At 31.4% G+C, this 15837-nt stretch overlaps 1 protein-coding gene across 1 annotated transcript; it reads right to left on the reverse strand.

Annotated features, from left to right (window-relative positions):
- Positions 1-878: 878 nt before the first annotated feature.
- LOC139519544 (DDB1- and CUL4-associated factor 12-like) lies at positions 879-12273 on the reverse strand. Its single transcript, XM_071311710.1, has 9 exons — positions 12084-12273; positions 9512-9777; positions 8307-8513; positions 7535-7595; positions 5775-5947; positions 5236-5298; positions 4495-4654; positions 3882-4027; positions 879-3051 (listed from the first exon to the last, which is right to left on the reverse strand). The coding sequence occupies exons 1-9, from the start codon at positions 12097-12099 to the stop codon at positions 2896-2898; spliced, it is 1248 nt and encodes a 415-aa protein (XP_071167811.1). The 5' UTR covers positions 12100-12273; the 3' UTR covers positions 879-2895.
- Positions 12274-15837: the final 3564 nt, after the last annotated feature.

Raw genomic sequence — 15837 nt, forward strand, 5'->3', positions numbered from 1 at the left:
CTTAGTATGGGTTAATTTGAAATCATATTGAATGCTCCATTTCTATTCACCTTTGGCTCTACATGATAAAAGTTGTACTTTGTTGAATAAATTATATATAGTTTTCAGTTTTTGGTTTCACTTACTTTGATATATTATAGCGCATCACTTTTGGCATCAGTCGTTTTCCGCACACATCAGTTTACAAACTAGAATTAGCTGTGGTCCGCATCCCCGAATCTTAGGCAGAATTGTTCCTGCTACAGAACTAAAAAAATGAGGCCAAGGTCAATTGAAACTTGCAAGTCAGATATGTGCACCTTAAAATTCTTCCATACACCAAATATACTTGACCTATTGCTTATAGTATCTGAGAAATAGACCAAACCATCAAAACTAAACTTTAAACCATGAATCAGAGGTAACGGGCAGATGAAACCTGCCAGTCGGAACATGAACAAACTTCTTACAATCATTCCATACACCTCCTGCTTATAATAATATCAAAGATATGGATTTGACCATGTAACTTAAACCTTGACCACTGATCTATGAAATGAGGTCAAGGTTAGGCAATACCCTACCTATCAGCATGGCAGTGTATAACAGTCACTTAACCATGAAAATGAGGTCAAGGACAATAAACATATGACAGACAGAACTTTCAAACATATGGTATCTGCATACAAGGTTTAAAGTATCAAAATACTCTAGCTTCTGAAATCTAAAGCTGAATACAAATAGTTTATGCCATCACTGCTGCAGCTGTATTGTAATCCCATGTATCACTGCAATGAAAGCAACATGGCATAAAACTATTGTGTCCTCAGATGGACAAAGACAATTTCCACACAAGCAGACCATAATTGATCCTGGGAAGAATAAATCCAAAAACAAAAATCATTCTATTTTTAATATATGACCTTTTCAGTGGAAAAGAACATCAATATAGAACACTTCTGATATAATCATATCAGAGTTTTTTTATGTTGTTTAGAACAGTGATTTAAAAACAAAATTAACAAAAATAAGACACTAACCAAGAATAATGAGACAATTACAATGAAGTTATATTCAGTGTGAACATCATCTGTTAAAATATCCTCTTGGACATAAAGCAATATTGTTTAAGGTAAACAGATTTTGACAATAGTATAGTCAGTGACAACATTAACACTTTAATCATAACACAAAATATTTAATTGCATTGCAGGATAACCCAAATTATGTTCAACTTCTTATTCGAACTTTTCTTTCATCATTCTATGTACTGCCAACTTTCACCTCTCATACATCTTATTTATATGTAAACAACACATTAACACATCATACTGAACTGTCGCACACTATATTATTTTTTACCATTCAACCACACATTCTGTTAAAAATTCATAAAATTCTGGTTGGAAAGTAAATCATAGAATGCAACATATGTGCAACTTTGTTGTCAAATTTTTGCAAATTATCTAAATAAAATCTTCAATTTAGTTGAATTTCAACATTTGTTATTAAATGCATCTGATAATGTTTGATACAATTATTCATAACAGTTATTCTTAATTTATTACAACAAGCAAAGGTATCACTACATCAATCTGTGGTCATTCATAACAGATATACTCAACAATTAAAATAAAACTAATTTAACTTAAATCATTATGGCAGTGTATAACAATTTCAACTTAAAAATGTCTTTGCATTTTGATATTTTTTGTTTTAAAAAAGTTCCATGGCTGTGATGTCTCGATTAGGAAGACTTTGCTATATAGTATAAGCATTATTTCTCCCAATTTTTTTTTTTACACGGTTCACAATAGAATTACAAAATGAAACCTTTATATTCTTAATATCAAATGAAACTGCTAATGAAAAAAAACAAAACATACCTGTAACTAGTGTTTCATGCATTGTCTATAGAAAATAAACATTTGTATGTAAAATTAAAATTCCTTTTTAAGCATATTCATTAAAAATTATTGAATGAATATTTGAAGAGAAAAATGTAACAAATTTACAAAATGAGTTCATTTCTTATTTGATTTATTCTTATTTCTAAATTCAAATTATAAATAATTCAAATTATAAAATGGTTTGTGAATACTCATGAATTCAATACTAAACATGATGTGGTGATCTGAACCAATTAATGACAACACTCCAAGAAAGACCTTGCCAGTTATTTTATAGATTTTATAAATTAGATCCATATATACCTGTTATTTCTAACCACTTTTGTTTATATGAAATTCCATCATCATATCATTTTGTGTTTGTTATGATAAAATTTTTAAACTGTATAATAAAAGCATTTTACAGTTAATGCCCATTGAAATAAGTCTATTGTATATAATATAAATAATAAGTTGTTTTAAAAGTACATATTTTCAGAAAAAGAAACAAAATAATTAACTTTCAGAAACTTCCTTTTCCTTAATTTCCAATTTGACAAATAGAAGTCTCAACAATTCCTGTAATACTTACTAATTTTATACAAGTCATTCAGAAAACTAAAGAAGCAAAAAAGTAACAAAATTTGACTTAACAACAGCTTATTGAAGCAAAAATGGATAAAAGTAACAATATTTTAACAGAGTTGACTCAGGCATCCCTTTAAAATAAATCTATAGATGAAAACTGAATATCTACAATGAATTGTGGTTGTTATACAGTACTGACCATAACTTGATTCTTACAATGAAACGAAATTAATCAAAGTGAATTCATGAACTTTGTTTTACATGCAAACTACTTCCGGGGACATCCCTTTATCAATGCCATTTTCAGTTCACTTTTTTAGCATGTGTATAACCATTCAAACCATTGAGGTAATGAATTACCAAAAACAATTCGAGTCCAGGTTGTCAATCAACCATCCTTATATGGCTTCCTTCTTCTGTCAATCAAGAAATAGAGCTACTAATACCATAGTCCAGCATAATTGCCCCAGAGCCCAGCTGGAAGTGGTCCTCCAGCTGTAAACAGTCTAGTTCCTGTATGGTCATATTGATGTGTATAAATAGCATTTGGATAAAGGTGTTCCATAAAAAATTCTCGATAGTTTTCATCATGAAGCTGAAAAACAAAATATTCATCAATTGAACATAACTTTCAGATACAAATTACAAATAGTAATGTTTACTTTTTATTATTTTTCACATCAATTGAACATAACTTTCAGATACAAATTACAAATAGTAATGTTTACTTTTTATTATTTTTCACATGTCTTATATTTACTAATAATTAAAATTTTGAAAGTATTGACAATTGATAGTTGTGGCCTAGTGCCACTTCAAACATTACACTAACTATCATGGTTGTCTAACTTTGTTGATGGAGGAAACTTAAGTGCCAACTAAAAATCTGCCACATCTTTATGTGACTGTACCAAGTCCAGCGACATGTTTTTTTAATGTGTCTACTTAAATTGTATCTTTTTTAGACTAAAGGTGAGCTTCACATGTAGAACAGACTTTTCCATTGATGGTTGTATGTACATTGATGGTTGTATGTAAACTCCTAGTTGAATGCCAGATATGTTTTTGTTTTTGTGTTGTTGCCTTGATATCTCATTTATATGCTATAACTTGTACACCTCCTACACAACATGTGCACATAAACTCCTGCTTTAAAAAGACTTATTGATGGTTAGGGGTATATGAGCTTAATTGAGTACTCTAGAAATTACAAATTTTTTTTTAGTAAAGAATAATTCTGCATACATTTCTGTAGAAAATTTGTAATTCATTGAACAATTAGAATTGTGGTTTCCATGTACTTATAATATCCACAAAAATTGGTATTAAACGAATAATAATGCAGCCACAGTTATTTTAGTTATCTTAACTTTCAGATATTTTTTCTATGGTGCTCTTCTTAATTGAATATACAAATGTACCTACCAACCAGCCTTTGGCAACCTTAAGTGAACAAACATCCCCACATTCAGTTTCTATGTATTTTCCACCTTTGACATCAAAGAACAACACATGTCCCACACCTGTACCAATTGTTAGTATGTCATTTTTAAAACTCAGTGACCGCACACCTGTCAACAAATACATGTATAAATAAAATACATAACCAGCATACAGATGACAAGGTAAATGAAAAAGACGTTAGTATTTGTCACGCTATATTTATTTGTTTTGGTGAAAAGTAAGTTATTTTATATCTAAAATTAAGCCAAGTTTATAGCCTATTAACTACTTTCATTTAAGTATTTCATAGTAATTGTTTTACTCCATCTTCTTTTTTATATTTATTCCACAATTAGTTTGTTTTTATTTTTGTTATTCCTAAAGATATATAACTACATGTATATATAACTATCTGCAAGAATGCAATGCTGATATCCTCATAAAAACTGCTGTTGCATGTACCAAAAAGGCAGAATAAAATATACAAAATTTCAAAGGCATTCTATTTTATAATGAACTTAAACAGGTTTCTTGTTTAGAATAAAATACTAAAAATCTGGTTAACTTTTAAAACAAGCAAATACACAGTACTTACCACCACCTCTGTATTTAGATATCACAGTTGTTAAAGTATTAGGTGACCTAGGGTCTACCAAATTAATATGAGATTGAGATCCCACTGCATACATCGTCTTATCTATAGAAACAGCCATACACACATTCTCTCTAGAGTGGAATAATTTTCTACTACTCACCTATGAATAAAAAATTTACATTTTCTTCAATTTATTCTTCAAAACACACTTAGACATTTATTGAAGGTTAAGAGAATTATCAGTATATGAATGCTAAACATGAAGTGTAAGTCTGTTATAAACTTAAGTTTCACTAAACCTCAATTGTCCTCCAAAATACTGCAATGACAGTTTTTCAGTAACTGCATGATCAACATTATAATAAGGTTTGATGTTTCTTGTTTCTCATTGATTTATTTGGTCACATGTTATCCAATATATATTTTGTATTTTTACACTATTTAAACATATTGACTCAAAGTTACTTATTTAGAAATGATACTGATACTTTGTCCATGGTCAATATAATCTGAACAGGTTCATATATAATGTATTAAACTTGTCAAAAGTCCATAATTGATAATAATTTACTTTAATATCAGGATACTTTTGTTTCAGTATCTTAATATTTGAAGAAATCAAAAAGTTAAAAGATTTATCTTCTGTAAAATTAAAGAGCTACAAGGGCACTATAGCAAATCTGAATCTAATTCATTCTTTTCTTTAATTGTCTCTATAATAAGTTAAAAATAAATACTTACAGGCGAAAATGATTCTACATCCCATATATGGAAATATGCATTTAATGACAATACGCCTAATTCCTGCAAAAAGAAATATATAGAAACCAATTCTTTGGTGAAATGTTTAAATTCACAACTTATATCATGAAGTCATTGTTACAACCAATTCATCCATAATCTGAGAGAATCATGATAATTTGCAACTTCTCCAAACTCTCAAATTATAGCATATTTTCCTAAAACAGCAACAAAATATCTTCAAACTATCATTTTAATATCTTTGTTGAGATAAAAATCAGCTTTAAGGAATTCAATGAGAACATACTGTTATTTTACATACACTAATATTTCAACAAAAGTAGATGTTTTACTTTATTTTGATAAATCAATAAACTTGTTATTTTGCCTTGTTTATTATCCAGAAATGATTAATTATTTTAAGTGCTACAGATATACATGTACTATAAAAATATTCAAGTAATACTACTATTAATTATAAGATTAAGAAGACGTAAACTCTAAATTATCACATTTTGGCATGGGAGATAATTTCTCACCTTTCTATTATAATCAAAACACAATGCCCTGACTTTCTGAGCTTTATCACATAGTTTAACCACTTCTGGTTTTTTAATATTATAGTCTGGAAACTTTAAACTTGTGCTTTCTGTAGGTTCATCTTTTTCTAAATTGTCTACTTTCCACAAAGCTAACTGACTGTCTCTTGAACCTGCAACAAAAAAGGAAATTTTATAGGCCTTTGTTTCTTACCAACACCATACAAAAACTGTACTGGTACCCAATTCTATTGTTTCTCTGTAAACTTTCATTTAGTTTTTACAGAATAAATTATCAATCTATTTCATCATAAAAAATATTTTTTGAAGAAACCCTCACTTTTTAGCGACACAACTTTCACTTCAACAAAGATATAACGTTCTGGCATTAATTCCTCTGACAGACCCCTTGTTATCAACAGAGCTATCTCAGGCTAATTAATTGGCAATTATATCCTACCTCCTGTTGTCTTATTTACAAATTGTATTTAGGTAAAAATATTGGGTAAACTAATATGAAATTGGAGTTAATATCAGAAGTTTTCAATCAAGGAAAACAAATGCTTTCAAGGCACCATTAGAGCTCAATTTCACAAAGAAATATTGGACAGTAAATTTCTTTTTGTAAACTGTTAAAACAAAATAAAACACTTGGTTATACAAATTTGTTATATAGATGATCACATTAAACAAGGTCCCATCATTGTGATTACTAGTTTTATGATTTTTCATTCAAGCTTTACATTTTCTTATTTTCATCTTGTCTATCAAAAACTATTTTCATATTTATACAAGATTTGTAATCATCAAGTAATCTTATGAATGTAATCTTAAAGTAATCTAAAAGTAATCATGATTACACCTGTTTTTGCCATGTAATCGATTACATTACGATTACTTGTAATCAGAAATGGCATGATTACTGATTACATAGGATTACACTGCAAAATGTAATCGATTACAGATGATTACGATTACTGATTACGATTACCCCATGCCTGTTTACAATCATATCACATCTTCTGTTGTTTCTTTGGCAATCACATCACATCTTTTGTTGTTTTACTGCAATCATAACACATCTCATGTGGTCGCATTGGCAATCATAACACATCTCATGTGGTCGCATTGGCAATCATAACACATCTCATGTGGTCGCATTGGCAATCATAACACATCTCATGTGGTCGCATTGGCAATCATAACACATCTCATGTGGTCGCATTGGCAATCATAACACATCTCATGTGGTCGCATTGGCAATCATAACACATCTCATGTGGTCGCATTGGCAATCATAACACATCTCATGTGGTCGCATTGGCAATCATAACACATCTCATGTGGTCGCATTGGCAATCATAACACATCTCATGTGGTCGCATTGGCAATCATAACACATCTCATGTGGTCGCATTGGCAATCATAACACATCTCATGTGGTCGCATTGGCAATCATAACACATCTCATGTGGTCGCATTGGCAATCATAACACATCTCATATGGTCGCATTGGCAATCATAACACATATCATATGGTCGCATTGGCAATCATAACACATCTCATATGGGCGCATTGGCAATCATAACACATATCATATGGGCGCATTGGCAATCATAACACATCTCATATGGTCGCATTGGCAATCATAACACATCTCATATGGTCGCATTGGCAATCATACATGTATTACATATCAAATCCTTTCAGCATTGAAAACTATACATTTTAAAGAAATGTATTGTGATAAGATTCTCACCTGTCAAGACATACTCATCATCTACCCATTCTATGTCAAATATCCAGTCTGAATGTGAACACTGAAATAGAATGTTAATACCATTTAGACAAAGTTAAAACTATGTATTAAATTCTCATGTATTCCTCTTTGATAGAAAAAACACATAAGGTGTTGTTGAGGCATTCACTTCTTTTCTTCAGTTGTATTGTATGTTTCGACACAAACATCAAAATTGTCATTTCCAAATTTCTCCCTTATTTTTCTTTTCAATGATACATAACAATCATATGGTGTCTGTATTTGTTTTTATAGTATATTTCGTTCTATATTTTGTAAACAGTAAGAAATAAACTCATCATAAATACCAGGAATAAAAATTTGTATTTACCCAAGACGCGCGTTTCGTCTACAAAAGACTCATCAGTGACGCTCGATTCCAAAAAAGTAAAAAATGACAAATGAATTATGAAGTTGAATTTTCTGATAATTCTGTTAACAAATTTACATACATTCTATAAAAAACTTCAGCTACTTCAAAAATTTCTATTGAAATAAATGCTGAAATGATTTTTATAAATTTTCAATTGAAGTCCAATATACTCAAGTTATTTTTCAAATCTATCAAAAATCTCTGACTTCTAAAATTAACTTCTTGACTGAAAATGTCTTATTCTATGCTGCATATCCCAAACATTAAATAATTCTGCTTTTATTGTGTAGTCATTTAAATGTTTGTTACCATCATAAACCTTAATATATACTGCATTAGTCTAATTATTTTAATACTTACCTCACCAACCATAACGGGGTCGAAAGTAGGAAGCATATATACTGCCAGATCATTTGTATTTTCTCCACCTGTTGCCAAGAGGGATTCTGACGGGTTGAGAGCTATAGCGTGTATACCACAAGGACAATCAGCTGGCGGACTCTCATCACTACTTTTTAAAGATGGAATCTGAATATTTCTTCCTGTATAAACATCCATTACCATCAACTGGAAAAGAGTGTATGTCATTCATTCAAATAGCAGGTAATGATTATATTATTTTTCTATCCAACAAAATTTTTTGTAAGTTATCAAAATACATATAAGGCAGATTTCGACTCATCTTCATGTAATATTACTTTTCTAACTTAAATCTACATTTGAATATTTTAAATGTATGTACATTGCAAGGTACTTGTAAATCACTGACAAGGTTAAATATCAACACATTAATTTACAAGTGCATGTAGCACATGAGTTAATTATCAGGGTTGTTTGGTCATGAGTTGAATATTTTTTTATATTTAAATTTTTTGGTAAGTTATTCTTTTTCTTAAATTGCCCCAAAGGTTTTTTTTTAATGAAATTAATGTAGAAAATGTAAGGAACTACATCTTTTCTATGCATTCACAATTTGTTTTGATCCAACTTCAAAGGAGAGAAATATTAAACCATGTTTATTTCGGGTTACACTAATGTCCTGACAATGTCCTGACAATGTCCTGACAAAGTCCTGACAGAAATGTAAATGCCTAATACTTTTTTGTTATTGGAAGGATTTACAGGTCAAGTTTTCTAAGTCTTAAATTATTTTTTTTTATTTTTTTTATTTTATTTATTAAATATAAGTTCTCATCTTGCTTGATTCCAAATTTCAAGTAAATCCTTCCAATAACAAAAAGTATTAGGCATTTACATTTCTGTCAGGACTTTGTCAGGACATTGTCAGGACATTAGTGTAACCCGTTTATTTCACATGTGAAATTATCAATTTTTTTTTCGCTGGGAAATCAATGTAATTCATTTCAACCAATTTAATAAACAGAATCATCATGGGAAATGACAGATTTTTCAATAAGGAAGCTCAGTAAGACTACCAAAATTAAGATCAATCGACTCTAATGTCTTAAGGCCTTTATGCTTTTAGACCACACTTAAAAAAGAATGATCGATACAATGTATACAGTGTGTCATAAATAGAAATATTACACAAGAAGAATACATACCTTGTTGCATTTTGTTCCAAAAACAACTTGCTTATCATCTAGCCATTTTGATGCGAATACTTTATTGTTATTTCCCAGATCATATTCTTTTTCTTTCATTAATCCTGGGGCCTGATGCGAAACGTAGTCATTGACAATTTTTTGAGCATTTATACATGTTCCTGAATACTGTCTTTTAAATAGATGTTGAAAAGTTTCCTTGCTTGGATGATAATTATACTGTTGTCCATCTGAACAGCAAGTACTACACTTTCTACGAGTCCCACCTGAATAAAAGATTAGAAATTTGTGTTAAAAGTTAATACTGCTATTAAATTGCTTCATGTATTGCCTGTTTACTAATTCAGTTGCCGGACCATTATCTAGAGGACAAGGCCTGAAAATAATCATCAAATTGATATGTACTATAAATATTAAAGCAATTCTATACTTAATATAATTGATCTATCACAAGTTGATCCTATCAAACAAACTTAAGCAGATCACCTACTTACTTTGCACTAATTTTCAAACTTGTCTGAGACATTGCTGATATAATAATAAACTGTTTAAACCTATGATATAAGTTTCATTAAAATCTGGCAAGAATTGTTCAACAATCCAATTTTTCACAAAAATTGTAGAAAAATATGACACAAGCAATACGTTACATAGTAGATTAAATTTTGGAATAATCAATATCTTAACACTAAAAAGAGCTCACTTCTTCAAAATCATACGGAGAAGTGACTTCTCTTTCTGAAACTCGTAGGGAGAAGTGGTGAGATTTGAAAGAGAAGTGTTCATTGGCTCGCTTGCAGCTCTTTATGATTGGTGTTTACTATGATATAAAGGGCCATATATATGCATCTTTCTTTTCTATAGATTTTGTCGTAACAATACCAATTTTCATCATACATTTGTCATTGTGATGTGAAATAACATGCATCCAACTGTAAAGCATAATTAGCAGGGCGTAGCTATTGTTAGGCTCTTTAGGCACGCGCCTACACATAATTTTTTCACAAATATTTTTTTTTTATTAAAAAAAAATAATAAACAACGTTATCTGTAGATGAAGTTGTCAAAACTCTTTAATTATCGAATGTCATGTGTACACTAGTCTCTCGTCCTTAGTGAATGGAATATTGGATAGAATTCAATGTTTTTACTTTTGTATTTTATATAGAAACTATAAACTAGAACTTTGGTTTAGATTCATTTCACTTCTAGACTATCAACAAAAACTTGAATGAACCTCAACTTAGACACATGAGTTTTATAATTAGTTGCTGTTAGTTTTCAACTATCTTTCCACTTTGTCTTCAACCGACTTGCCAATGTTGGTCGTCCGTTTGGCTGTGCAGGATGTGTAATACACAGTCACGTCTGGTCAGAATGGGGACATTAAAACCGATGCCTAGTTGTAGAGAGAATGCAACTCTTTGAGGAGTTCATAGTTGGTCTACTGAAAGGCAAAACTTCTGCTCCTATCCAATAATCCTTCATTTTCCAATGCATGGCATTTTGAATTTCCAGACCTTCGTCCTGGACAACACCTATTACAGGACCTAGCTCCAAGTTGTATTTATTGTAATTTTGTTTTTCAACTGTCCTGAAATTGCATAAATATTTGACACTGGATTTAAAAAAATCAATCAATCAACTGGCTTCCAGTAATTTTGAGTACTCTCAAATCTGCGTGTAATGGCCACAATTATTCAAAATTCCTAAGCAGGTAGGGATTGTACAGTAGAGGATATAAAGAAAAACGAATTTCTTGAATTTTGTTAAGCATCGACTATGTCTGTATGTGCTTGTGTGGCTAGGGTGAAGGTTTAAGATTCAACAGAGTGATGGTTGATGTCTAGCCAAAAGCATAATTTTTTTATGAAGGATCGTCAATAAGTACTATTTATTAAGTTAAACGTATATATCATTCAGAAAGGAATAGGATATGCTAACAGGGTGTACTGCTTAATTAAAGGGATACACTGATCTACGCTGGGCAATGTATATTGTAAATATCACGAATTGTACTGCGTTATTTAATTTAACAGTCAGATGTTATGGTACATTATTCATAATTCTTCGAAGTTTTCATCATTTATATTATATATATCATGATTAAATAACCAGTAAATTTAATATTTTTGTACATACAATTTTGCAGATAAAACACTGAAAACCGTTTTCCGTAGGGGGGCTTTGCCCCCACCCCCTAAACCCCCTACCAGGGCTATGCCCTGGACCTGCTGGGGGCCTTAAGCGGCCACAGACCCCCTGTCGATTGGTGCCTACAGTTGACTGAATACCTAGCTACGCCCCTGATTAGGTATCTGAATTTCTTTATTTCAAAATGAAAAATTGCTGTTAAATGCAGTTTTATTTGTTTTTTATTTAGTAAAATACACAACAGAGATGATTATAATTTAGTTCATACTATGTTAATTTGGAAAAAAATGATCTTTCCTTATTTTTAATTCATAGTAACTGAAAACTACAATTGTATAATATTTTTTGTCAGCTGCTTGTTTAAACTTGAGACTGCAAAGTACAGCTGCATGTTTTCTTAACAACTTGATTCATTTACTTTTCATCCTGGACATGTTTTCAATGCTGGCTTTCTGCTACATATCAGTAGTTTCCAATCTTATAAATGTCAAAATGAGAGCTTAAATGTTGTTTTTCTGTATCTGTTTTGGTTTATTTCTACATTCTCAACGGAAATGCGACTGACGGAAGTCAAATCAAAAGCGCCCTCTAGTGTTAATACCAGTGCCCTGAAAATTAACCTTTCTCATTTAGATAAAACAATGTAAAATCAGTGCTAGTTTGTCAGGTTTATTAAGAAAATATTAAATAATTAAATATGTAAATGAGAAGTCATCTCAGCTTAAAAAGAACTAAGCCCATCGCACGAAGAAATAAATAGTCTCATTGAAAAGAAGCCAACTCGCCCCATTGTAAAATCGTCCCACACCATATCGCCACGAATTTCTTCTAACTCGCCCCACTCATAAAAAGTGTTAAATTTAGTCCTGTCAACTCACACAATTTGTACAAAGTGTAAAATCCTGATGTATAAATGTTGGCCAACTCGCTCCAGTTATGAAAAAATGGTAAAATCCTGACAAATTTGGTCCTGCTAACTAGTCATGGTATAATATCGAGATGTCAACTTTGAAGTGGTTCCTTACACCAATTCATACAAATGTTTTTCATCCAAGCATTCCTAACCAGTGACTGTGTTAGCACCAACATACCTGCCAACATTTCAAAATGTCCATGGGGGTTTTGCGTGCAAGATGGCTGTCATAGTCCTAAACAACCTTCAAGAGGCATTCAAATACATTTTAATGTTGTCACGGTTTGGCTTCTTCATACTTTTATAATCCTAAAGTCATTTTAAAATTAATTGTTTTGTTTAAAATTGTGGATAAAATTGCTCTTTCAAAATTTCAATTTGAGAGCCTCCATGGGGGACATCCGCCGCAAATAGTGACTGTTGGCAGGTATACACCAACCAGGTCCCTTTGGCAAGTCACGGAACCAAAGACGAATAATTTTATGTAAACAAGAATGTGTCTATAGTACATGGATGCCCCACTCGCATTATCATTTTCTATGTTCAGTGAACTCTGAAATTGGGATAAAAACTCTTTTTTGGCATTAAAATTAGAAAGATCATATTATCTTAGGGAACATTTGTCAATATTTCAAGTTGATAGGACTTCAAATTTATCAAAAACTACCTTGACCTAAAACTTTAACCATGTTGACCGTCCTGAAGTGGGACCGACAGACTAACGAACAGATGCACAGACCAAAAAAACATGATGCCCATAAAAGACGACATCAAAAGATCAATGTAAGATAAAAAACTTAATTCAAATAGTTTGGGGAAGGTGGGGGGGGGGGGGGGGGGGGGGGGTTGAACTGCTGCAAGATTTGGTTATCCGACATTGATTTTTACATATATCCATATGGGTCAATCAATTTTCCCCAAATTAAGTTAATAGGGGGGTAGGGGGGTCAGTGAACAAATTAAGTTAATAGGGGGGTAGGGGGGTCAGTGAAAAAACTATTTGAATTTTAAGTTTATTATCCTTCATTGAACTTTTGATGTCGTCCCTAAGTGGGGCATACAATTGTTCTTGAAATTAGTCTTTTGAAAAGCAATCATAAATTTTTGACAATGTAAATGATAATGTAGTTTTAGCATTTGGGTAATAGAGTTTTAAAATAGGTAAAATTTAACTGTTATAAGTGGTGTAATTTAACAAATGTGTCTTGTGTACTGTTGTTTGTCTGTCAGTCTTATTCTTCTTTAGGCATGGAAGTTGTCAGTTTATTTTCGACTCATAAGTTTGATATCCCTCTGGTATCTTTCAGTTCTCTGTTTCATAAAATAAGTTGATAATGATATAATTATTTGCATTATAAAAGTTTTTACTGTATACAAAATGGAAAAAAATTGTTGGCTGTATCAACAACTTTTAATCTTTAAAGATAGCCCAAATGTAATAACAAGCATTTCAAATAGCAGATACAATACATTTTAAAAAAAAATCTAATAAGTTAGTTTAAGCAGTATTTTTTAACGAAACATTACAACAAATATCAGAGTGCTAATTTAACATAAATTATGAACAGACAACAATGTTATTTCAGTCTCACTAGCCATATTTCATGGAATTTGAGACATTCAAATGTTTGTTGAGCTGCTTGAGTGTAAACCTATTCCCGAATGTTACCTACAGAAATAAGACTTAGTAGCTGGTTTGCGCTACATAATAGGTACCACATGTGGAACAAAATCTGCCTACCCTTCCGGATAACCTGAGATCAACCAAGTTTTTGGTGGGGTCCCGGTGTATCTATTTCTATTTAGCCATGGTGTTGTCAGTTTATTTTCAAATTTTGAGTTTGAATGACCCTCTGTTATCTTAAGCCTCTCCTTTGAATAATTCTTTTATATTTCAAAAGGTAGAAGACCTGGATGATTCATATCATCAATACAGATGCCTCATGTTATTAAGTTTTTGTCCGGCATGGTCATTGTCTTAATTCTCATTTTATTGTTGAGTGACTGCTTAAAAGTAAGACTGCACTTCAACCCGTCTCCCCTGCTTTACAGATTTTAATTAAATTTTTTAAGACAACAATTTAACTGCAAGTATCCCAAATGATACTTCATGTAATTTGCAAAAGACGTCAAATAAAGGCAACAGTAGTATACCGCTGTTCAAAGTCAGATGATCCTTGCCAGACTGAAATATAGTAACCCTATTGTTTACAGTATCTGAATAAATTGCTTCTCCGAGCGCAGCTGGATAGGACCTCAGATGTCCAACCCTGAACAGTTTGGGGAAAATGGACACAATATTTGCGCTTGATACAGGTCTGAATTTTGATTGTAATTAAATGTTTGACACATAATGGGTTTCTGACACAGAATTAATGAAGGCAAAGAACTTAGAATTGGATATATGATTTGAATTTAATTTTTGCTTTTGTGCAATACAAAATGTGTTATTGACTATATCAACTTTATTTGGAGTGTGGAATGATTTTAAGGTGAACATGTCTGTCAGGCAGGTTTCATATGACCTTGATTTTTGAGATTGACAACATAAAATTCAGTCATTAACAGTAAAACAGACAGTTTAGCCTTTACAATCTGGTCTAATATAGTACTGAGTTACAGACAACTGTGAGCTTTTTCTCAAATGAGTATCTTTTTCTCTACTTGTTGAACTTAACTTTGAGAGTAACAGGTATTTGGCAAGTGACTTTAGCATTCCTGGAATAGTTTGATAAAAATATCTTTCTAGCTTAACCATTTGGATTTTTGGTATCATTTTGATACTCACAAGGAGATCGAAGAATTTGCACTCAGGTCACAATAGTATTAGTCATTACTGGGATGTAAATGTATTATTAGCTAAATGAAACAGTTCATCTCAAACAACATATATTAGGGTGGTAAAGGGGGGCTATGAGCACAGAAACATATGAATTAAAAATCTCAAAAACGTTGCACGGAAAATAAAAATTGTGAAAAACGAAGCATGAAAAATTAAATTGTAAATATTTAGGAAAAAGTACTAAAAGTTATTACTCAGACGTTCTTTAGATTCATGCATTCATTATTAAGTGATCCTGTGGTCAACTCTAAGCGTCCGCTAGTTGCATCTGAATTGAAAAAATATGTTCATAGTACTAGTATTTATAGTAATAATTTGAAACCCATTAATATCCTGGGAACACATAATTTAAAACAATCTCCAGGGTTGTAAGGGGAGCCAACGGAGCGATGCGAAAATATTTTTGACCCATTTTAA

This window comes from Mytilus edulis, chromosome 4 (genome assembly GCF_963676685.1).
Source record: "Mytilus edulis chromosome 4, xbMytEdul2.2, whole genome shotgun sequence".
NCBI classification, from domain to species: Eukaryota; Metazoa; Mollusca; class Bivalvia; order Mytilida; family Mytilidae; genus Mytilus; species Mytilus edulis.

Coding starts and splice junctions, on each gene's coding strand:
- LOC139519544 (XM_071311710.1), bottom strand. Junction 5,948..7,534: donor TGATGAGTATGTCTTGACAG/GTGAGAATCTTA, acceptor TTTTTGTTGCAG/GTTCAAGAGACAGTCAGTTA. Junction 4,655..5,235: donor ATGTAGAATCATTTTCGCCT/GTAAGTATTTAT, acceptor TTTTATTCATAG/GTGAGTAGTAGAAAATTATT.